This window comes from Lepisma saccharinum, chromosome 6 (genome assembly GCF_977018435.1).
Source record: "Lepisma saccharinum chromosome 6, izLepSacc3.1, whole genome shotgun sequence".
Classification (NCBI taxonomy): domain Eukaryota; kingdom Metazoa; phylum Arthropoda; class Insecta; order Zygentoma; family Lepismatidae; genus Lepisma; species Lepisma saccharinum.
Genome location: NC_139234.1, coordinates 55,169,391 through 55,193,587, shown reverse-complemented (window position 1 = coordinate 55,193,587; position 24,197 = coordinate 55,169,391). Strand labels below are relative to the sequence as shown.

General features: G+C 35.3%; 1 protein-coding gene across 4 annotated transcripts in view; it reads right to left on the bottom strand.

Annotated features, from left to right (window-relative positions):
- Positions 1-2,776: 2,776 nt before the first annotated feature.
- The window catches only part of LOC145988773 (DNA fragmentation factor subunit alpha-like), a 38,385-nt gene continuing 16,964 nt past the window's right edge, over positions 2,777-24,197 (bottom strand). For all 4 annotated transcript variants that reach the window (XM_083123949.1, XM_083123951.1, XM_083123950.1 and 1 more), the window contains exons 4-5: positions 15,598-15,917; positions 2,777-10,906 (exon numbers count right to left, since the gene is read on the bottom strand). In XM_083123949.1, the coding sequence (XP_082980075.1) occupies positions 15,599-15,917 (319 nt within the window). In that variant the 3' untranslated portion in view covers positions 2,777-10,906; position 15,598. The remainder of the gene's footprint in view (positions 10,907-15,597; positions 15,918-24,197) is intronic.

Sequence of the window (24,197 nt, the reverse complement as noted above, 5' to 3'; positions counted from 1 at the left end):
ATATAAATATTGTGCAATGGTTGTCAATTTACACTTACTCGATCTTGACTGCATTATATATCCCATATCTAGAATTACTGAAGATACAATTTACTACATTATACTCAGGTAATGATTGTAGCATCAAGTTGAAGGTGATTTTCTCAGAGAATTGGAGGAAGGGTGGAAATAAAACTAGACACCATGTAATATATATATATATATATATATATATATATATATATATATATATATATATATAAATCAAATAAGGTAAAAGGAAACACTCACCGGACAGTAGGAAAATTCAAAATTTTCGCTAATTTATAGCATCATCGGTATGAGAAGAAACAGAAGACGGAACCGGAAGTTGGGGTCCTGCAGAGTTGCCAGGTCCCCATTGAAGAAGAAGCGGCGCGTAGAACGAAAAAAACACTGTTTCGTCACCAGGCTCGTCGTAAACTGTGAGTGTGTAGGATGAGTTGGGAGGGAGGGCGGGAGGGTGGGTGAGGGTTGGGCATTACTGGGTGGCCTTGTTCAGGCCAGGTGGAGTGGTTGCACTCATGGCCGATATATAGGCCCTCTCCCATCTTTTGCGAACAGAGGTGTTGGCTGGTTGGGGTAGGAGGTGGATGATCGCTACCCGGAAGCAGTCGTTGAAACTGATGTTGTGGTGGTTGGTGTGGACGGCGACAGTGAAGTCCAGGTTGTGGGTGGAGGAGCGGTGGTTATTGATGCGGAGGTTGAGGGCCGTTGATGTTTCCCCCAGGTAAAAATCACCACAGATGTTGCAGGTGAGGATGTAGATAAGGTTTGAGGCATGGCAGGTCCCTTTGGGATGGAGGGTAAATTTGCCAGTGGCCATGTGCACCTGGAGGGTGTGAGAAGTGATGAGGATGGGGCAGGTCTTGCACCTGGGTCGGTTGCATTATATATATATATCACTCACGGGACAGTAGAAAAATTCAAAATTTTCGCTAATTTCATAGCATCATCGGTGTGAGGAGTGTATGGAGAAGTTCCGGTTCCGTCTATTTCTCCTCACACCGATGATGCTATGAAATTAGCGAAAATTTTGAATTTTTCTACTGTCCCGTGAGTGTTTCCTTTTACCTTCTTTGATTTTTACTTAGCCCTTTTGGCATTCCTTGCTTTTATCCTATATATATATATATATATAGACTATAATATATATATATATTATTTTAAATGCTCCTTCCCCCTCTTTCAAAGATAGAGAGTACGATTGTTGTGCCATGTACTTGATAGAATTCTATAACCTGATACATACATGTACAATTTGAATCAGTTTCTCATAATGCAATTCATTTAACAACTACGTATAGTAAACTAAAACACGGACATAGGGATTGCTAATTATAATTTTAAAACATTCAATGTTCTATCTCAGGAATAATTATTTACAGGGTATTAAATAAACAATTCACTTGATGGCTTTCCGAAGTTATACATTTACCTCTTCACTAGAATTGATTTTCAGTTATCAAAATATTAACTAATTAACTGTGATAAACTTACTTTTCATTTTTCCATGCAAATTTTTCTCGCGGTAGATTTCGCCACCTGTCTGGTGGCTTCATCAGGCGTGTACTGTCTTGCTGCAAGCGGCGTGGTTCCTTTATTCTTCCGCTTGTGCTCGTGGCGGTGCTAATTGATGCGGTACTTTCACTTTCTGTCGTTCTCGTGTGGGTGTAGCGCTTCCTTCTTTTACCACACATCGGGGTTTTGGCACTGTACACGACGGTTCCCGTTCTCGTCTGCTTTCGTGGAAAGGTGTTTGTTCGGATGCGCAGGTGGTTTTTTTTGCGAATGCTTGAGGTCCGTGCTTGGTTTCTTGTCGTGGGGGAGGAGCAGCGTACAGCACCAAAACCCCGATGTGCAGTAAAAGAAGGAAGCGCTACAACCACATGAGAACAACAGAAAGTGAAAGTACAGCATCAACTAGCGCAGCCACGAGCACAAGCGGAAGAAGGAGGAACCACATCGCCGCAGCAAGACAGTACACGCCTGACGAAGCCACTAGATGGGTGGCAAAATCAATCGCGAGAAAAATTTGCGCGGAAAAATGAAAAGTAAGCTTATCAGAGTTAATTACCTATCTCCACGTAACCGACAAACAGATATCTTTAGATACAATGAAAATATTAACATTATTAGTTATAATCTCATTAGACTTAAGTAACAACTCGATACTTTTCACATGTTCTCAAATAACATTGTCAACTTGTGACATAATAATAAAGGACTGCCGCACACTGTAATTTCATCTTTTGTATATTTCATTCCATTATATTTCTACTTATTACCATTATTACATTTTTTTTAAAGTCAACTGACAATGCCTTTGAATTTCATTTGTATATATTGTGCGTAACAACAGCACTGTCATTTTCAATTCCTTTATAAAATATTAAATTTGAACACTAATATGCACCGATTTTTATACAATATTATATAATTTATTTTCTTGTACACATATCTGATCTAATAATTGCTTTCATTAAATTTAACTGGATTCAGAGTAAGCTTTAACAATAACAACTAGCGCATCTTTCTCCATTAATATCATTATTTCAGTTTTAGCAATTTTAGTGACTTTTGGACCATGATAAATTTATACAGAGTATATAAGTAAAAAAAATTCAGCTCCATAAGAAATTTGTTTAACTCCATTTCAACACACTTCATGCCGAAATTTGGAATAATTTTATTTTCTCTTGAGCAGAAAGGGGTAACACTCTAACTCAACTTCACATAAACTTGTTCTTCCCCCCCCCCCCCACCTTCAAATGGCTAATGCCGTTTAGGCTCATACCTAAACTTTTGAACATCAACTCCTCTCCTCTCTATTTTAAGATTTCTAATACTGTCGTAAACACAGAGAAGCAACACATAAATTATTTATCAACTTACATCAGTGCGACTTCTTAATACACATAACATCCTTCATATATACCAGCCTTCTCTAATGCCCTGGCAATATGTGTGCAAAACAGACTGTACTTTTGAAGGACTTGGCCCTACTGTTTACCGGAGAAAGACACAAATCTGTATATTTTGTTGCTTAGTTGTCAATTGTTGTTTTTCATCTTTATATTTCATTATACTTCATTTTAGAAAATGTTTAAACTGATAATATATGAATGAATATACAAAACAGCAATAACTTTTAATGTTACATACACTGTGCAGCATTTAAAGTGATTTTCATTACTTCTGGGATCAAGTAAATATTTATTTCTTTGTGTAACAACTCTGTTTAATATATTTATATGTATATTCATTAGAGCATGAAAATGAGAGGTATACATGAACATACACATATAATCTCTATAGAAAGTTAAAATATATTGATGTAGTTAAACTAACTTACATAAATGTTGTTTCACATGCAATAAGTTAAGACAACATGCATATATCTTAGTTGCTTATGTTCTGACCATGTCAGAAATAGCTTATGTTCTGTGGGTAACATATACAGGACTCATTATTTTCTACTGAAATTGGTGATTTGGCATGAGAAAGAAACATGAATGTATCACAAATATTGTTTAAAAAGCTGTGATATTGCTGTCTCCTATAATTCTACACAATTTTAACTATATGTAAAGTATATTGGCATCTAAAATATGTAGAATACTTATATTATGACTAATATACAACTATGATACTTTGATGGGTGAAAATAGACAGTTCATATAAGAATAATACACTGTCTACATTATATACATACGATATACACATGACAAAAAAGAAATAGTGCTATGTATGGAATGTAATTTGAGATATCATACATTGTGGTTATATGTTATACAAAATTCGTAGTACTCCAGTGGGAAATACCCTCATAATGCAACTAACATCTGCTCAACTACAACTTTAAAAGCTTCGATTATAATCCTCTAGAAGCTTCAATACTGTGATCCTGGTCCATTTAATTGAGTCACAATGACTCATATTCATTATAAATACTCTGCCTGTACTATATTTATAGTCTTAATATTCCACAATGCAATAGTAACTTCATTACTCATGTAGTCTGATATATAACAATACACAAGAAACAGTTTTTGTTCCACATGTCCTAATCAAATTTGCAGGCCCACATTCCTATATACACATATTGATTTAAGTCCACTTTATGCTCAGATAGAATAATTGGAATTTGTCCTACAGTTTAAAGTGAGATCCAAACCACTGTGCGATGTGCCTCCACCGGGTATTAAAACTCAGGACTCCTTGATTACAGGGAGACACCATACAAATACCGAAAAAAAGTCTGAAAACATTTTTTTTGTGTTCTACCCTGTGTCAAACATTATGCGGTATGGCACAGAAGCAGAAATATATGATATTGGAGTACTCAGTGGTGTGCACAAGGGGGAGTAGTGGTAAAAGTGTTCCCCTGTGCATAGCACTACGCCATGAAGGCGTATAGGGGGTGTGGGGGTAACGCCCCACACTTTCTTGATCCGGTCGTGAGTGGGGGTGATGTGATCAGCATCACGCCCCTGACCGCCTTTACCCCCCCAGGGTTTCCCCCAGGTACCCATGTTATTCGACGCTGGGTGGGTGCCGGGGTGGGGGGATCTGAAAAAATAATGTCTAAAATGTCGGCTCACTACTAAAAAAAGTATATGTAATCCCCTCTCCCCCATTTCGAGAATCCCAGACAAGCACTGGGAGCACTATAAACTATATGCTCTCACTTGAATCCTGGGATTGTGGACTTGGGTAAGCACCAGAATGTACAATCCATTAAAAACTGACAGGCATTAAAAAAAGTAAATCTCCTTTCAAATGGAAGGACAGTGTAATTATGGAATTATTACATAAAAATAAATTGGCAGTATGAAAGTACAAATTAATCAAATAACATGGCATTCTTCAAATATCAATTTCTTTTATGTTGCAAAAAAAATCATACAAAATTAGATAACCAAAAGCAAGCATCAAGTACATACATATATTTGATTAGGAAAAAGTATTTTAAACACTATGTTCAGAATCTATGATTTGTATTATTTTTTTTAAAAAAAAAAACTCTGGTTTTATGTGCAAACTGGAAGTTTTTGTGAAAATGTGCATGCCCGATTTGAGGCACTGAATACAATGAATATTCATAACATGAATAATTGTGGAATATATCAAAATTCTCATGTACTGTATCTCCATGTGCGTTAATTGCTATTTACTGGCAGTAGAATTTCAAGTCACTATTGTACATTAACCTGAGTTGATGTGAATAAATGATTTTTTAAGTAAAAAAAATCAACAATACACATATCCTTAAACAAGTTAAAAATGAAATAATTATTACTATTGCATTGGAACATTGATTTGACATTATATACACACATCATATCATTGTATGCTATTTTTTCAGGAACAAGATTATAATGTAGTATGGTTTTGGTAATACAGTAGTGCAAATTACAATGCTATAGACTTCACCAAGTTTCTGTGTCTTACAGTAAGGCCGGAAAAGAAGTATACCGAAAGTTGGCAACATTGTACACAGTCTGTAACTTTCGGTATACATCTTTTCCAGCCATACTGTACATGTACTGTACAGATTTTTAAACTTTAAATGTCTGCTAACATAACACAGTTTCCATATCTGAAACAGACTATTCTACAACTTCTACCAATATTCAGATATTCACAGAAAGCAACGACAGGTGTAAATCTTGAGCAATTCAATTTAATGTGATTTTATTTCCACAGCCTATTATTACAGTCTTGGCGTATCATTGTTATTCTTTTTAACAACTGCAGCATTAATACATTGTGCTTTCATACAAATATTTTACCCAGTTTATTACAGGTTAATTTTAGTAAGACAGCTGCAATACTGCTTGAGATATTCAGGTCTGTAACATGTTTCTCAAATGCATTGTATAGTTTTGAGCATAACAGATTAAAAAATTCTGTTTTCGACTACCCTGGTTGGAAGTTAGAAGTGTTGAACTGGTTTGTCACTTAAATCAAAGGTTAGGTATTTTCAAAATTAGTATTATTGCTAATTTCTTCTGTTGTCTATATTTTCAACATTACAATACATATATATTGTCAGAGGATACTTAAGCAAAATGCACAAATATTAACTACTTAGTTATGTTGCACAACTTCCCCAAGCGACAATTGGAATGGATGGTACATGAGAGAACACAAAAAGGAATATCTATGCCTTAAACAGGAGCATTGTTTCAGAGCATGGTATACTAAATACTTCACCAAGCTTGCCAGGAAGTAAATATTAGTGAAAGAATTCGAACAAGTGTTCTCGGGTTATCAGCCAGGTTAATTAGACGTTAGTGTTCAACATTTCAAGTGCATACATTGTTCATGAGGAAATGTCTGATGATGAGAGCAGTGTAAGCACTCAAAATGTTGAATGCTTGATCTGTAACCTGACAACACTTATTTGAATCATATCACCAGAAAAGCTACAATTCGAACATTAGTGAAAGAAACTATTTTAATGTTCAACATTCAACAATAGAATAGATGAATAAATAAATGTACATTGGCATGAAAAGTTGTCAGTAAGGAGTAAGTTGAAAAACCAGCCAGTCTTTTTCTTTTGAGCGAGTGAAAGAGTGAGATGGATAGCTAGATTGCATTTAAAATATGCAACTGAGTAGACACATACATGTAAAAAAGAGGACACCGCAAAAAATAGCAACTCATTTGCCATTACTCATAATTTAATCAAGATTTTGCTCACATATAATTCTGATGATTTTTGAAATAATTTCCTCTTACCTTTAAGCAACGAAAGCAATCTCCTAACCTATTATTTAACACATGACAATCATAACTAAAAATATCTATAGTTTGAAGCACAGAATTTTATTCTTTTTACAATTCTTGGATATTAGAATGCAAATGTAACAAGTAAGCTTTGCTTTAACTTATTTCCAAAAACCGAATTTGAATTTTAGGTAGTTTAGATTGGGTCAAAAAACATAATTTTAATGCCATGAACATTTCTAGCACTCTTTCAACAGCAGGGGAAAGTGACAGCCACCTTACACTTTACCTCATATTCGTTTCTTACATCCATTAAAAGCTGGAAATTTTCTTGCAAGATCATGGATGAATTTTGTTATTTCATAAAAGTAAATATGACTTAATATTCTCACTATGCGTTTCTGTATCGCGTATGTATGACTCAAAAATGAACTGGCCGACTTTTGTGGTGGAGTGGTTATCACACCATGCCACAATGCCAGAGGTCCCGGGTTCAAATCCCAACCTGGGCATGGGTGTTCTTTGTGAATGTCTGTTTATCAAAATCATCATATCATGGCAGAAAAGCAAATTAAAATAAACCATATCAGTAAATCAAAAAGGAACTGCTAAAATTTCATGTGTTTCTCAAGTCTCAGATTACGAAGCAACGAGTTAGAATAATACGAACTAATGACTAGGGGTATGCGGGACAACATTTTTTGGTCAGCACGGGATATTGTTTTCTTTAAATCCCGACATTCTGGATGGGTAAAATCTGCAATTTCCTGGCAGGAATGGGAAATCATAAATATTTCCCGATGCTGTGGAAAATGTGAATTTTACGTCATTCCCCCCTCTTTTTTTTTCTGAAATAAATGCTAATGATTTCCAAGAAGTGCCAAGACACTTACAATGCAGAAAACATCAAGAATTAACCACTTTTTAAAATGACCATTTGGAAGTTCTGAACTGCTCGGGATCCCAAAATGTCTGGAAATCATTTCCCGAAGTTGGGATCGGGATGGGAAACTTCTATTACCGATCCTGGTACAGACTTTTCTGGATCCCACACACCTCTACTAATGACTCAGTCGGGAAAGTGATCATGTTCAGCTCCCAGATGCTAGGTGAGCATTGCTCTAATATTTAACGCACCCCAAGTGATATAAATATCATTATCTGTGGAAGCATTCTCTATGCAGAACATTTGCTAAGGTCGATGCTATACTTTCTAAAAAAGCAGCACCTTTACAGATTTCTAAAAATCCATCCGGATGCAGTACAGACACCTAAAAAGGAGGGCATGTCTGGATAAAAGAGGACATCTGGTCACCCTACAGTTGAAGCATTGTCACATTCCAGATGCAAAAATGAGAGGCATTGTGTGTTAAATGCGATAATCATAAAATTCTTTGCAAAATTTGAAAAATATCTAGGATATTTAGAGATTGTGTATGAGAAATTATGTGTTGCTAATTTGATAGCTTTTTCCGATTAATTACACTATACCCTCTCACTTGAATCCTGGGATTGTGGACATATGAGAGCCCCAGAATGTACAATCCATTAAAAACTGACTGGTATGTACAACTACGAGCAGAAAGCACAGCAGATGACACAAGCCAGAAAACACACAACAGTAACATCAGATAGGAGAAAATGGAACTGCTGCTGCAGATCAAATAAAGTTGATCCAAGGGAATAAGAAAAAAATCTTACTGAATGATCATTATGACTTTTAAGGATGGTTTTGCTGGACATTGAACCAATCTTGCACATGGCTCTTTAAAAAATCTCTTACATTTTTAAAAACAAAGGTTGTGTCAAATTCGGAAAATTTGATTAATTTTGATTTCTTACCAGAGCATATAGAAATGTTTTTATGTGGACTGGTCTAGTAATTTAGGATAGAACACTAGATTGTGCTTATCAATAAAAACTATTACAAATATCTAGTCAAAAAATGTAATTCACACAAAAATGCTTCTAAATCCTCTAGGAGGAATTCTGAGCAGATGAATACTTCAGCATTTCTAATATCACCCTGATTCTCCAAAATGAGTGACAATTTGAAAAAAAAAATGACCTTGCCAAGTTATGTCCAGTGTCCACCTGAAACGTAAGTGGTTCCTCCAAAGTGTTACAGTTAATCAAATTGCATGATTCTTAAGGAAGTGATAAGATGATGAATGTTTTGGGTTAAGGCTCCATATACTCTTGATCTTGGGAAAGGAAATGTTGCTTAACTGCTACAGATGTTTAAGTGTGTTCCAATATTGTGGGAACATTTCCAGATACCAAACCTCGATTATTTGGGAGATGATAGATGCCTTATCAAATTGGTTGTATTTCTATATTTATTTCAATGCGACAATGAGTGTGAATGATGAAACTGACAATGAGAAGAGTATAATGACACATGCCCACCTTTCCCAGAATAGGAACCTAACCCCCTTATCATTTATCATCAAAGCTCATTAAACTTACCACCTCATTAACATGAGGTGCTTGGCTTTACAAATGCATTTCACTTCTTTCCGCAGAAAAGAAATTAAGAATAAAAATAAAAGATCTCTTCTTCAAAACAAATGCATTTGCATAAGGTACAGATTCTACCATGTTTTATATGGTGTACTGCCTGCTATGATTACACTGGAATATATTATCCCATTTATGAAGCTACATTTTGAGATATCATTTTGGAAGACAGGTCATTAAAACATGTTGTGTAATGTACTCTAGAATCAATATAAAGTACATTTGTGATACACAATGTACCATAATATGCTGCCATTATATTTTCTAACCGCATATGTACAAAACTTGTGAAAATGGGATGGGATTTCACATTTACATTACAATTTTCTGTTATTTCATTTTCCACTTTTCACATTTGTAAAAGTGAATCAGGTAAAATGAGATTCTAAATATTTTTTTAAAAAACAACATATAAATGCATACAAAAATTATGTTACAAAAGAAATATGATTGGTCATGGACTTTCTGGTACATTTAACAAAATATTTTATGAAAAACATTCTTGCAGTGATACAATAATACAAACTCATTAAAAAACTTATGAACGCATTCATACGTCAAGTTTTACAATATTAATGAAAGTAGAAAAAAAACAGTACAACCTGTAACAATTTACAAAAAAACCTATGAACCTTTATGAATTTATGAATATTTTTATAAATATCAGTGATAATAATCACAAAACATTGTCATATCAAGTATTCTTGCTGTAGGCCATGAACAGGGAACTTTTTTTGTGGTTTACTTTATAACAAAACACAACTTATAAGCAATGAATGCAAGAGTATTTTATACACTACAAAAAATGCTTCTTTTCAGTAATTTTAAATGTTTTATGTCAAGCGTGTTGGTTCCTAACTGCCAATGTTTTATTTCACAATTAAAAAGCTAAAACAGTCATAATTTCATTGAATATCACAATTATATATCATCAATAATACTGATAAATCAGAACATTAGAATATGCCTGTAACATTCATTGTAATTTAATTATCTGGTCCCCTAGGCCTAGAAATCTGTTATGAATATGTACAGTATTCCATTCCAGAATGTGTTGACACATTTAAGATACAGGTTAAATTTCCCGCTACAAATAATAATAATAAAAAAATACATTATCAAATAAATTGTATCCAGGCTAACATATCAGAAATCAAAAGCACTTGCAGAAAATACAATCAAACAATCTTCTTCGTTATTTATGTAATTTCCATTAACGTAAAATATATTGAACACTGATGGTACTCATATAAATTTGGTTCGTAATTTACTTGGATATTCTCTTTACATATAAAATAAAAAGTTATGCAATCATTTTCTCAATTTTTGTACCATTATCTGCTTTGTCGCCAAGCGCACCAAACATAATCAATTCAGTCTAGTCCAATCCATATTCTTTCTGAAGCTACTTCAAATGTCCATGTACATCAGGTTTCGCCACCAAGTGCAGTTCATTTATATGCACCAGCTGTATCATATGTACAGGATTTAAGGAAATTGAATTTCCAGGGTCGAAACAACAAAGAATCCTGCTTTTGTATGTGCAGTGTTGGTAACTTGATATGTATTGTGAGAAAAATGAAACAGTAAATCTCTCTTGCTGAAAACACACAGCTCTATGCATGTTTCCCTGGAGTGAAAAAAAAAAACAGAACTATTTTCAGTATGATTCAGTATAGACAAACAGACAGACACACACACACACACACACCACACAAAAGAGGGTATTCAGAAAGTAAGTTCCACTAAGCTGTTAACAAAAGGGTGCACACATATTTGTCACAAAAGCATTTTATAGGTTTGTCGCGTGTTACTCACAAATCCAGAATATAGAAAAGGAAAGTTAAAAATGTACTTACGTATGTGAGTATAGTGCTCTTATTGTAGAACGACGTTTCAGAGATTGACTATCTCTTTCCTCAGGGGGTTTATCGAATAGAATGCCAATGCGGGAAGGAGTACATAGGACAGACGGGCCGAAATATGGGTAAAAGATGGAGCGAGCATGAAAAGGACATAAGGGAAAAAGTTCCCAAAACGGGTCTCTCAGAACATATTTTGGAAAGTGGGCATAGAATCGCAAAAAAAGAGGTAATCAGAAAAGAGGGGAGGAAATTAGGAAGAAATGTGTATGAGACAGCGAGTATTTGTAGGGGGGGGAAGAGTAATCTTAATAGGGACGAAGGAAATTTGGAAGAAGGGTGGATCAATTTCCTCAAAAAATGGGATAAAGCCTGGAAGATTGAACCCAATATCGGTTTCCACGTCACTCCGGAAGTTATGCAAGCTGCAAGAGAGGAACGTGAATTCACGTTGGATTTGTGACGTAATAAGGGGAAACGAGAAAATTAAGGGGAGGGGAAATATTCGTTGAGAATTGACCTTCATGTGGATAGATAAGCACAGTTGGGTAGGAAAGGCCAAACCTGCAGGTTGCATTGTGATTTATGCAGGTTTTTTAGAATTTTAACTTTTTAAACTTTTTTACCTGTGAATAGGTCTACTGTACAAGTTTTATTAGGGAACGACTTGGTTTTTACGTACTTCTAATAGCAAAAACTTAATATTTTAAATGTACCCTAACCAACCCTTAACCACAATCCTCATATTACATTTTTGACGCAGTACTATGCCAAGTACTTAGTTTTTATACGAACCTGAGGAAAGAGATAGTCAATCTCTGAAACGTCGTTCTACAATAAGAGCACTATACTCACATACGTAAGTACATTTTTAACTTTCCTTTTCTATATTCTGGATTTGTGAGTAACACGCGACAAACCTATAAAATGCTATTGATCTCCGATACGGGGAGAAAAGTGCGTGCACTAGAAAATAAGAGGATTAAGTTGAATAAGGGTTTAATCAGGATTAGATTTTTAAAACAATGCAGGAAAATGGGGGTTTTACCAAACTTTTTAAAATGGGGGTATAAACCGTTGAGTGTAGGCATGATTGAACAAAAACAAGAAATACAGTTTAAAATACTAGGGAAATGTATTAGGGAGGCACATGGACAAGTCGAACGTCTTAATAAAGAATGCTATAGATTACATTTGGAAGTTAGTGGGGAACTAGACGAAGTGACGTGGAACCGCATTGAAGAGAGACACTTTAGAGCTGTGGATAAAGCCAAATTTAGGGATAGTAATACTATAGAGAGGAAATTGATGAAATTAAAATTGAATAGGAAGGATAATCTAGAGAATAAGAAACAAAAAACAGAGGAGTGGGGAAATAATGAGAACATTTTAAATTTAACCACCCACGAACCACCTAAAGAGTTGATTAGGATTATGAACAAGGGGCAGAAATTTGCAATAGGGGTAGAGAAACTTGAAAAAGAGGAATTCATAATAGCAGCAGAAACGATCGTAACAACTATTGACGAAAGGGAGGATAAAACTGAGGTTAGACAAAGGATACGTAATATTGTAGAACAACACTTGCAAAAAGAAATTAAAAAGGAAACGAACATGAAAGGGGGAGATAGAACATGGAAAGAGAAAGTAAACGAAAACCTAAGACGCGATTTAAAAAATGTAAGAAAATGGGTGAAGGCGAATAACGTATTTCTAATTAGGTCTGATAAAGAAAACAAGATGGTTATCATGGACAGAGAGGAATATCACCAAAAATTAGAAGATAGCTTTAAAGGTAACGATTTTGAGAAAATAGAGAAAGACCCTATTAATAAGATTAGAAGAGAGATCAAAAAAGGGGTAGAGACAAGCATTACATTGGGCACAAGCGAAAAGAAAATCCTTATTAAGGAAATTAAAGTTGGCAACATACCAATTGCTTTTGGAATACCTAAGACACACAAACAAGGCATACCACTTAGACCTATTATACCAACATACGAACATCCTGGATATGGGCTAGCAAAATTGCTGGTAAAAAGAATAAGGAAGGTAAATGAGAACACCCAATATAGCGTTAGGAATGCCGTAGAAGTTAAAGAATGTATAGAAAATCTGGAAATTGATGACGAGGATACAATAAGTAGTTTTGATGTTGTTAACTTATACCCAAGTGTACCGAGGGGGCGGGCGGGAGATTGTTTACTAAGGTGGCTGTTAGAAAAAGGAATAGACATCCTAACTGCTTGGGAATATGTACGATGGTATAACCTTGTAACGGAATATAACTTTTTCTATGTCAATGACAGTATTTATAGACAAAAAGAAGGCTTGGCGATGGGAAACCCCATTTCGGGTATAGTAGCGAGCATTTTTATGCACTTCATTGAGAAGGCAGCTTTGGAAAAAACAGGAATGGGTATTAAATATTATGGGAGATACGTTGATGATATCTTGATTATAGGAAAGGGGGTAGCACTGAACAAGGTTTTTGAAGAATTAGAAAAACAAGACGAAAGAATAAACTTCACTAGGGAAAACTTAAGCGATGGAAAAATCAATTTCCTGGATCTTAGTATCTTGAAAGAAGGGAATAGGATTAGAACAGGGGTACATCATAAACCCCTATCGGGGAACTTATATATTAACAAGGAATCGGCGCACCCCGAAATAACAAAGAAAAACGTATTCCTCAACTTTTTTATTAGGGCCGGTAGACTATGCAATAATGAAAAAGAAAAAGACAACGAAATTCGGTGGATAAGAAAAACAGGATTAAAAAATGGATACACAAATAGAGAAATGGATAAGATAGCGGAGAGAGCACGGAAAATTATTAGGAAAGAAGGGGATCAAAAAGAAGGGGAAAAAATCGAAAATAGGAGGGTAAAGTACGTTGGCATCCCTTACCATCAATCCGTATCGGAAAAAATCGGAAAAATAACGAGAGATTTTGGAATCGTTTGCGGGATGAAAGCACCAAAGAATGTAGAAAAATACTTCACCGATTATAAGAAAGGAAAGACAACTAGGGAAATACCGGAAAAACAGAAGGGGGTTTATCGAATAGAATGCCAATGCGGGAAGGAGTACATAGGACAGACGGGCCGAAATATGGGTAAAAGATGGAGCGAGCATGAAAAGGACATAAGGGAAAAAGTTCCCAAAACGGGTCTCTCAGAACATATTTTGGAAAGTGGGCATAGAATCGCAAAAAAAGAGGTAATCAGAAAAGAGGGGAGGAAATTAGGAAGAAATGTGTATGAGACAGCGAGTATTTGTAGGGGGGGGAAGAGTAATCTTAATAGGGACGAAGGAAATTTGGAAGAAGGGTGGATCAATTTCCTCAAAAAATGGGATAAAGCCTGGAAGATTGAACCCAATATCGGTTTCCACGTCACTCCGGAAGTTATGCAAGCTGCAAGAGAGGAACGTGAATTCACGTTGGATTTGTGACGTAATAAGGGGAAACGAGAAAATTAAGGGGAGGGGAAATATTCGTTGAGAATTGACCTTCATGTGGATAGATAAGCACAGTTGGGTAGGAAAGGCCAAACCTGCAGGTTGCATTGTGATTTATGCAGGTTTTTTAGAATTTTAACTTTTTAAACTTTTTTACCTGTGAATAGGTCTACTGTACAAGTTTTATTAGGGAACGACTTGGTTTTTACGTACTTCTAATAGCAAAAACTTAATATTTTAAATGTACCCTAACCAACCCTTAACCACAATCCTCATATTACATTTTTGACGCAGTACTATGCCAAGTACTTAGTTTTTATACGAACCTGAGGAAAGAGATAGTCAATCTCTGAAACGTCGTTCTACAATAAGAGCACTATACTCACATACGTAAGTACATTTTTAACTTTCCTTTTCTATATTATTTGTCACAAATTTATTATGGTCAGAATCCTAAAACCATATAAGACTACTAGCTGAAATAGTTGCAACGGCACTTGTCAGACCAGGACACTGGCATTTGTAAACCCTTGTCTTAGAAATCTGACACCTGATTCCTTGTCATTTGTGCATGTCACTGTTGCTTTATTGAGCACAAGCAGAGACATTATGAGGTGGCCTAAAACATTATCAAAACAATCAAAATCAGGTGAAATTAGGTCCATAATCTAGGTCTTGAATGCTAGAATTGAGACACCGAGAGCAATGTAATGGATTTGATTTTTGTTATTTAGCATCGCTTTTCTGCCAGTTTTAGCTAACTGCAACACTATGAATGTCCCTTCTTCATATCATCACTTATTCTCAAAGAACACCCGTGTCAAGGCCTGGATTTAAATCCAGAACTCCTGGCATCATAGCATGCTGTGCTAACCACTCTGCCACAGAGGTTGTGAAATGTATGGGAAACAGGTGATGAGTTATAGCACGGTTAGGGAGATGTGCACACAAAAATTTTAAATCAATCAATCAATAGAACATACAACAATACACTTACCTCAAACCTTCTCTGCAGCACTGTTACTAACTTTCTTTTCTTGAGATGCTTTATACAACTTTAACAATTCCATTGCTTCTTGAGCCTGTCTCTTCTCGTCCAAAAATCTTGCACTGGCTTCTTTTAATTGCTCCAAAAATGCTTTATCAGGTACAATGTCCGTTAGGCTCTCGGGTTCCATGTCACTTAAGATTTCAAGCTCCTTCCCACCGAGCATCGAGAGGTGACACAGATCTTGGTGAAGTCTATGAACAAGATTTTCTAATTCCCTTCTAATCCCTTCATTTGGACCATCAGGATCATCTACAACAATCCTGTAACTGATAACAAAAATAATTTATCTCCATTTGGTTACTTGAATGGAATCTATCAAATTAATTTTAAAAATGTTTGCTGCATAGACACAAAACATCATGCTAGTTGAACACATGCATCATAACATGTGAAATCCATGACATGGATGGTATGTGTCATAAGAATAAGAAAAATACATTTGACCCTAACATTATATCATCCATTCCTTACCTCAATCCAGAAACACCTCAATATGGCAGAGGGCTTGCATATCAGCCATGAGTGCAACCACACCCTACCCTGAATAAGGTCTCTCGATAACTTAAAAACCCAGCTGTAGTGTCAGGTGGTACAGTAAGGTACAGTCACCGGCAATAAAAATGGGACACCTAGATCCAGAAATATTTGCTTCCCTGCAAAGCATTATGTGTGTTGCCTAACTCTGCAACAGTGGCAGAAGTTACCATTGAAAGTTTGCTATTAAAATCCACTTATTGTCGTAGAGTTAGGCAACATACATAATACCTTGCTGGGAAGCAAATATTTCCGGATGTAGGCGTCCCATTTCTATTGTCGATGCCTGTACATGTGGGGGAAAAATTGAATTGTTAGAGCCCTCCGTTTTACATACAAACTTTTCGTTAACCAGAAATTGTACATGCTGGTCATGTGTTAAAACACTGATCATGAAGTTCGACATATGCCATCCACGTTTTTGATGCACTCGTGTAACCCTGTGAATTCAAACTTCATCTAAGACTGGCTGAAGAAAATCAAACACGTACATAGTATTATTTATCAAATGTACAAATATAAACAAACTAGGCTTTGAATCACAATGCACAGACGCAATGTCATCATCACTTCGGTAAATTCCAGTAAAATGAACAGATTCACAAACTGAAGTTCTGTTATGCATCTCACTAAAATCTACCAACAGTGTCTCTACTGAAAGTTGTTGCATAATAATAATAATATCAAAATGATAACTAAACATGAGCCAGTAAATAAACATACTTTCCAAAGTATGATATGTAATCATAACTATCAGGTTTGAGTTATGTGGTGACCACTAATTTAAAATTATGAAATTATTCATCATTTCCAGACAAGAAGCCGATTATATCTCCTAAGTAATTTATCTACCGTAGATTCTCTGGAAATGAGAAATGGTGCTAAGAGAAAAAGAAAAGCATTGTCACCACTGACAATTTGAGCTGCCCTCAAAAGAGTTCTTGTAATGAGACATGAGGCTAGAGTCCTGTGTTAGAATCCTTACCAAGGAACAATGATGCTCTTTTCCTTTCTCACAATTCCCACAATAAAAACATTTTGATTCTAAACTTTGAGCATGTGGCACTTTACACACTGCATTTGAATGAATCAATAGATAGCTTTCAGGTGTCTTCACCCCATTCACAAAATGAACATTTACCATCTAAACTTGACAAACATTTCTCTTGATCTGATTTGCTTTGTTTTACTTAGCTTTTGTGACACTATTGCCTAATTGCGAAGCTGGGGATGAGTGATGATATGATGAAATTTATGAATGGACACTCACAAACATCCATGCCCAGGCTGGGATTCGAACCCTGGACCCCCGGCATCGTAGCATGATGTGCTAACCTCTCCACCACAGGTGCCGGCACAATTATTCCTTTTTAACATCATTTACATGATTACTACTTCACACACGACAAGCTTTGCCAAGCAGTATGTATGAGGAAGATACAATTGGCTAATCATAACGTGTGCAAAAATAACTTTACATGGAGAGTAAAAAATGCCTCACTAGAAACTCAATGAAAACTAATTACATCACCCTGCAACTACTTTTTATAAGGAATAAAATTGGCTCTTGACTCCAAATTTAAATCATAAATGAGCACAGTCCATGCTGTTATGTTAAATTATGACAACAATCCTATTTGAATGGATGCAGTTGAAATTTAAAATTCCATACTTTCTGGGTTTTGGGTGGCCACCCTATGTGAGACAGAAATGATAATTTTACAAGCAAAAAATAGCAAATAATATGCATAATTTGCCCCTATGCAGACTGGCATATATCTCAGTTATTGTCAACATTCACGGAAACAATATCTTCATTGCTGTTGAGATCTGAAGTATGCCACTTCACCGGTTTATAGATGCCACCAATAGAAATGCCCCGCTCGACATACCTCAATTCTTTTAGATCCTCCCTTTGTGTCAGTAGGGATGAATTATGTGCTTTTAGTGCCAAAAACTGTCTTGAGGACATGAACGTACTGTACTCAAGTAACTTGGTTATTTCATGGGAAAAAACTCAACAAAATAATTTTGCGATGCTTCAATGATCAGCAGACACACTGTTTCAAATACAAAATTCGTTCACACAAAGAGCACGTTGGGAACAAAATGAAATGATAATGTATTATACAACCACTTAAAAACAATTAACTGTTCTGGAAGTGCATGCCAACATTTCTAGAATTAACTGGTTATGCTCTAGACTGATGTCTGATGGCTAACCACATGTTGAGATTATTCTCAATATTAGTCCAAATCCAATTGCTTCTTCAAAAGTTGGAACCGAAAATTTATGTAAAATAACTATTTTTCATTTTCTTTATGTTGATATACGTATATCGTTATAGGTTCCCACCAAAACTAATACTTCTATGCTGTACCAATTTTAAGTTGTTCAAGATGTTTATAAATGATAAGTATTTTATTGAAACTATGTCATATGACTGTCACAGTTTGACATTAAATACATACATATGTTTACATATGAGATAATCAGAATATTTATTTTATCTCAAAATTCATTTTTTAAAACAATGCTGGGGTAAAGTAAATGTAACTTACAAATTTTGCAGACACATATAATACTTTTGTGTATATACTGTAAAACACAAATATTGGATGTAGTCATTATAAAATTCTTTCCAATCACACAAACATAAGTAGCGTTGGATGAGTTCTTCCACACACGGTGCCAATGGTGGACCATGAAAAGGTAAGTGACAGAATGAGTGTACATCTTTTAAAATAATTTCAACCTAAAAAATTAACAATATATACTTCATGTTTTGTGGAATAATGGGAAACAACAAAATTTCCGACCATTTATAATGTGTTGCAAAAGCTTAACTCGTAGATGTGAATTCTAAACTCAAAGTTCACTTCTGAATTGCTTTGACATATATATTACAAATGAGTTGGTTTAAATATGACAATCACATGTAAGTTTTATAAATGTTTCATGTTTGCCTTAAAATGTTGTTACTATAGAACACGTGTCAATTGTGATTTGTAAGTTTGGAGTTTGTTTTCCAAAGCAGTAAGTCATAATCCACAAAGATGTAATAACTGGATATAAAAATGACGTTTTGCATGCTTCACTCTACTTTCAGTTGTTATTCGTCATGGAATAATAAAGCCTTAATCAATAGTGCAGCAATTCTCTCAGGATCTCAACCAGGTCAGTTATGGATATGCTTCCAGGAGCTAACATCACTGTCAACTTCACCAATTGACGTGAAACAAGTTTTCAACCTAGAACTGACTTCACAACTAAGCAGGCGTGTCGCGTGATAATGTTCGCATGAGCACGAGAACACTCATGTATATGTTTTAAATTACGTACATATTAAATGCATGCATGCATGCGTGCGCACGCACGTGCTCCCCCCCCCACACTCACACACACACAATTATTAAAAAAAATGCATTTTTGATGTTCGAATATATACACACAATTTACTCAGAGTTGACGTCTTTCATGTCTGATAACTTTTTTAGACAGTTGATAACACTGACTCCCACGGTGTTCCACGGATTGCTTTGAACACAATTGCTGTACGTGTCGCATCAAACTGAGAGCTAACGGGCTGTTGGCCACTATACCGCGAAAATGTTCACTGTGCAAACATATGGTGCTACGAGCCCTGATTCAGGCGGTAATACTTCTTTCATTCGGCACCAGAGTGCAGCATATACAAGGCATGTCTAAGGGAACTCGAGACGGTCTGCGTTACATAGTTGAAAACTTTAATGAGAAATCACTAAACCTGGCGGATATTAAATTCCAGTGAGCGCTTAAGTTCACGGAATAGTGATGAGTGACTTTTCTTTAGAAACTAGTCTGCAGGAGTTACATATCTTTCAAGGTTTATATGATTTGCGCATGTGCGTCTAAGGGCCATTCAGACTATGCAACTTTTTTAGTAATAGACGTTTTTAATGCAAAAATAAAAGAACTCTCACCAACTTAAATTGCAAAGGAAAATGTGGACTATATTTACATCAATTGAATTTTTCTGGTAACAATACTCAGAATAGTATGGAGTCCTAGGCCTAAATAGCTGTTACCGAAAACAGTTATAAATTGATGTTAGTAAATTATTTTTACTATTCTCTACATTATGAGAATATGCTTATTGTAAAGAACAAAATATAACTTTCAGAATACTAGAGATGCATTTTTCCTACACATAATATTTTCTTCTTTGAAGTTAGAAAGTTAAAATAAAATATACATAAAATTATCTCATTTGAAATTAAGTATTTTTTTAATCTACATATAAACGCACAAACATTGAAATTTAATTTATTGGTTGGAATAAACCTGATGTAAGTTGTTCTTTACAGCACTTTTTAAAAATGTATTTTGCATTTTTCACCTGTAAATTTGATTCGGCAACTTTTAGTGCATGTTGAAGATTTAGCAACTTCTGCGTTTCAATTGTTGGCAACACTGTTGCTGTAGGAGAACTGCAAGGGAACACGTTATTTTTGGAAAGATCAAGTTCCGTTCGTTTTGCGTTGCAATAAAAAAGCCTATGCTCTTTGGCGGCAACCGGCAAAACGCGGTTAGAGTGGTGTCGACTGTTGAGAGCACGATATCTATTGGCAGGCGGTTGGGTGAATTTATGTGCATTGGTTTTAAGACGTGCATGTTTGTGTGCGTGTTGTGCCGCGCGTGTGTGTGTAGTGTTGTGTTTTGTATACTATGAATACTGTTAGGAGTTTGAAAGAAACTTTATTTTCACGAATGAGCGAAGCAGAACGAACGGAAGTAAAAAGGATGGGTCCTCACCAGCCGGACCTCTGCATTGTACAAGAGGTAAGTACTCCCAAACTTCAATCATAAGCATCCCAACCGAGTTATTGTGGGCGGGGCGAGGGCATTCTGTATAATACCCAAATATCTTACATACACAAAATATTTTTTTCTGGACTGGACGCGTCCTCCTCTCTGTCCCGCTAATGATGCATGTGCTTTCAATATGAATGAATGTCGTTGGTTAACATATGGTCGGTGTACTAGAAAGTAGATTGCGAAGTATGGTAGTCTTGCATTGTACATACCTGAGATTGCATGTTATACTAATTAGTTTGCACTAGCCATTACTAATTGTAAATTGCGTAATTAAAAGGGTGTTAATTGAATAAAAAATCTTGTATTACTTCAAATATAGCGTGATTTTTGTGGGAAATAGTTGAAAATAAGTTGAACTCTTATTCTTACTTTTTCAATTGAATATGAAGTTACAAGGGAGAGGAGTAAATTTCCATTCAGTATAAAAATGTTATTGTGAACACCCGTATGTGAACCGCATGCGACGCCACTGCAACTGAGATCATCAACAAGTCATTAATTACTGAGAGCACATCACCAAAGGAGTAATATTCATCCACAGGGTGAAACAAAATCTCAACAGAGACAAGAGACTCAAACTGAACCTGTCCTGGATGGCAATAGTTGACCAAAGACTGCAGATGTGCAAGAGATGGAACCCAATTGACCAAACTTCTCCCATATCTCTGCACTTCTGTCCCTGAAGATGAGAATGATGTTAGCTCTTGGAAGCAAATCCAGAACTAACCTGGTTGATATCCAGAGAGAATATCTTCATCGTTCACCACCATGAAAGCTTCAAGAATTATTTCACTAAATAGTGTAGTCCACGTAAACACTGCTAATCTCTGGCAATCATAATAAAACACCATACCATCAATAGATGATAGAAAGGGTGAAAGGTATGACTACACTTAATGTGAGCATATTATTACACTTCTTCTCTCATACTACATGAATGGAAATATGCTTCGAAATCTTGACTTGACACAATAATATGTGTACATCCATGTGTTGTGTGACCAACATCCATCTGGATAATTTTGGCAGAATGAGTCAGTATCCTACTGATCTAAATTTCACACATGCTTATTTGTATTTAACAATATAAATTATTGGTCTGGAAATGATCTGCGTTATCTTCCCTTGAACTGAGGTTGTCACTTTCAAATATGTAAAAAATGACAATTATGTGAAATTAAATACTTCAGTTTAAGAATATTTTATAGCAATGTTTAACTGTTAAAATTCATCTCTTTCAATTCTCTCACTAGTTTACACACACACACACATACACTTTGCCCAAGAAAAAGAAGAAAAGACTTAATTATAGAAACAATTGAAAAGTTTAGTCCTTATTATGTAATCTCTAAACTAAATCAATCCAAATATGTAATTATATTATATTTCTATTATATTTCTGCACCGATATTCTGTGAAGCACTATAAATTACTATAAATATAAATAATAATGAAGACAGTTACTTTAAGACACATACGCGCAAGGCATAAAAATTTAGATCTGCATGCACACATTATAGTTTAATTATTAAAAACATATGATTTTAATTTTCACAATTCAATTTTTCTAAAGGATTATTCATCTAAGAAGAAATAGTAATAATGTACTGTTTAGGCTGATAAAACCTTGTTTCATGCTTCAACCTAAACACGTGACCTTTTCCACAGCAAAGGATGTCTCTATTCTTATTCTGTTAAAAAGTAAGCAGCATCTTTAATTAAATGCCTAAAAATTTGGGCCTATTTAGTACTCTAAACTTATTTTTGGGACAGCATAACCAGTTAAGAACACAGTTGCCTATCATTCTAGGCTAACATGCATAGAGGCCGGCCATTCTGACCTGTAAGCTCAATAACATATTGAAAAAAATATATACATTTTCAACATGAAACATGAACTGCTTACCAGTTTAAGGGAAAGGACGATTACAAATTTGTTCCAACTGTACAATGGCTTAAAATATCATGTCAATTACATTATCATTGGACTGTCTTTCAGGTACACATAAATACGGATCCCTGCAAAACATGTGACTAAGACATAAAGCTAGTCCATTACATGTTCATCCTACTTCATAACTAGTGAATTTTAATGTGAATATTTGAACTATACACAGAGTGACTGAACTTTATGTAAGTACTAATGGCTTCTAACAGGTCTTGTTCATTTGGAGGATATCTGTTCACTTTTCACATACATTTGCATGATCTCATACATATATATGTATGTTTTCAATTGCATGTTGACTTAAAAATAGTAAGATACACAAGTATAATAAAAACAAACAGTATATTTATCAAAGGTGGTAAAATTCAAATTAAAGAAAGTAAATATAAGTAGTAAATTTACTAACTAACCTGATGAATAATGTACTAAGTGCTGACACATGTTTACACATATAATGTCTACTTTTGGCATGTACTTTTTATTTCTTTAAGTGTCCACTTAGGAGTCTGAACAAGATTTAATCTAAAACTTAGTAAAAAAGTAGCAGCTGCCCCGTTTACGTTGTTTCTTCTATGTTTTCAGTTGCCAGCCCGACATTTTACCTTTTTATCATGTTTTATCCCAAATCTTGTGCAGACTCCGGAGCGATGAGATGGACACTTTAAGAAAGAAAAAGTACATACCAAATGCAAACGTTATGTGTGGTGTGGTTATGCTTCATCTATGCTGAAATACTGCCTACTTTGAAAGTAAAATACATTTCTAGCTTGCCTTTTAAGTAACACATACCATAATATGTGAAAGTTCATATTTTGAGTTTTTGTTTCAAGTCCACTTTATGCACAGAAGGGCTAATCGGGACTGGACCTACAGTTTAAAGTGGGATCTGAACCAGTATGTGCCTCTATTTGGTATCAAACATGCGAGCCTTTAATTACAAGGCAATGACGTTACCACTAGGCCATCAGAAAGGACCCTAAAATTTGTGAAAGCAAAACAATCAATCTCATGATTATAAGTTCTACAATATATTCCAGTGAAAAATGTGGAGTCTACCAGAACTTGAACCCAGGTCTCTAGCACTCAATGGTGATGCTCCTTCATCTTAACTAATCTAGAAGTTGGACAGTGTTCTTGACTCCTTTGTTCTAGCTGTTTGAGCTGTTTCATTGTGCTTTCTATCTCACTTCACATACTGTTTCTGCC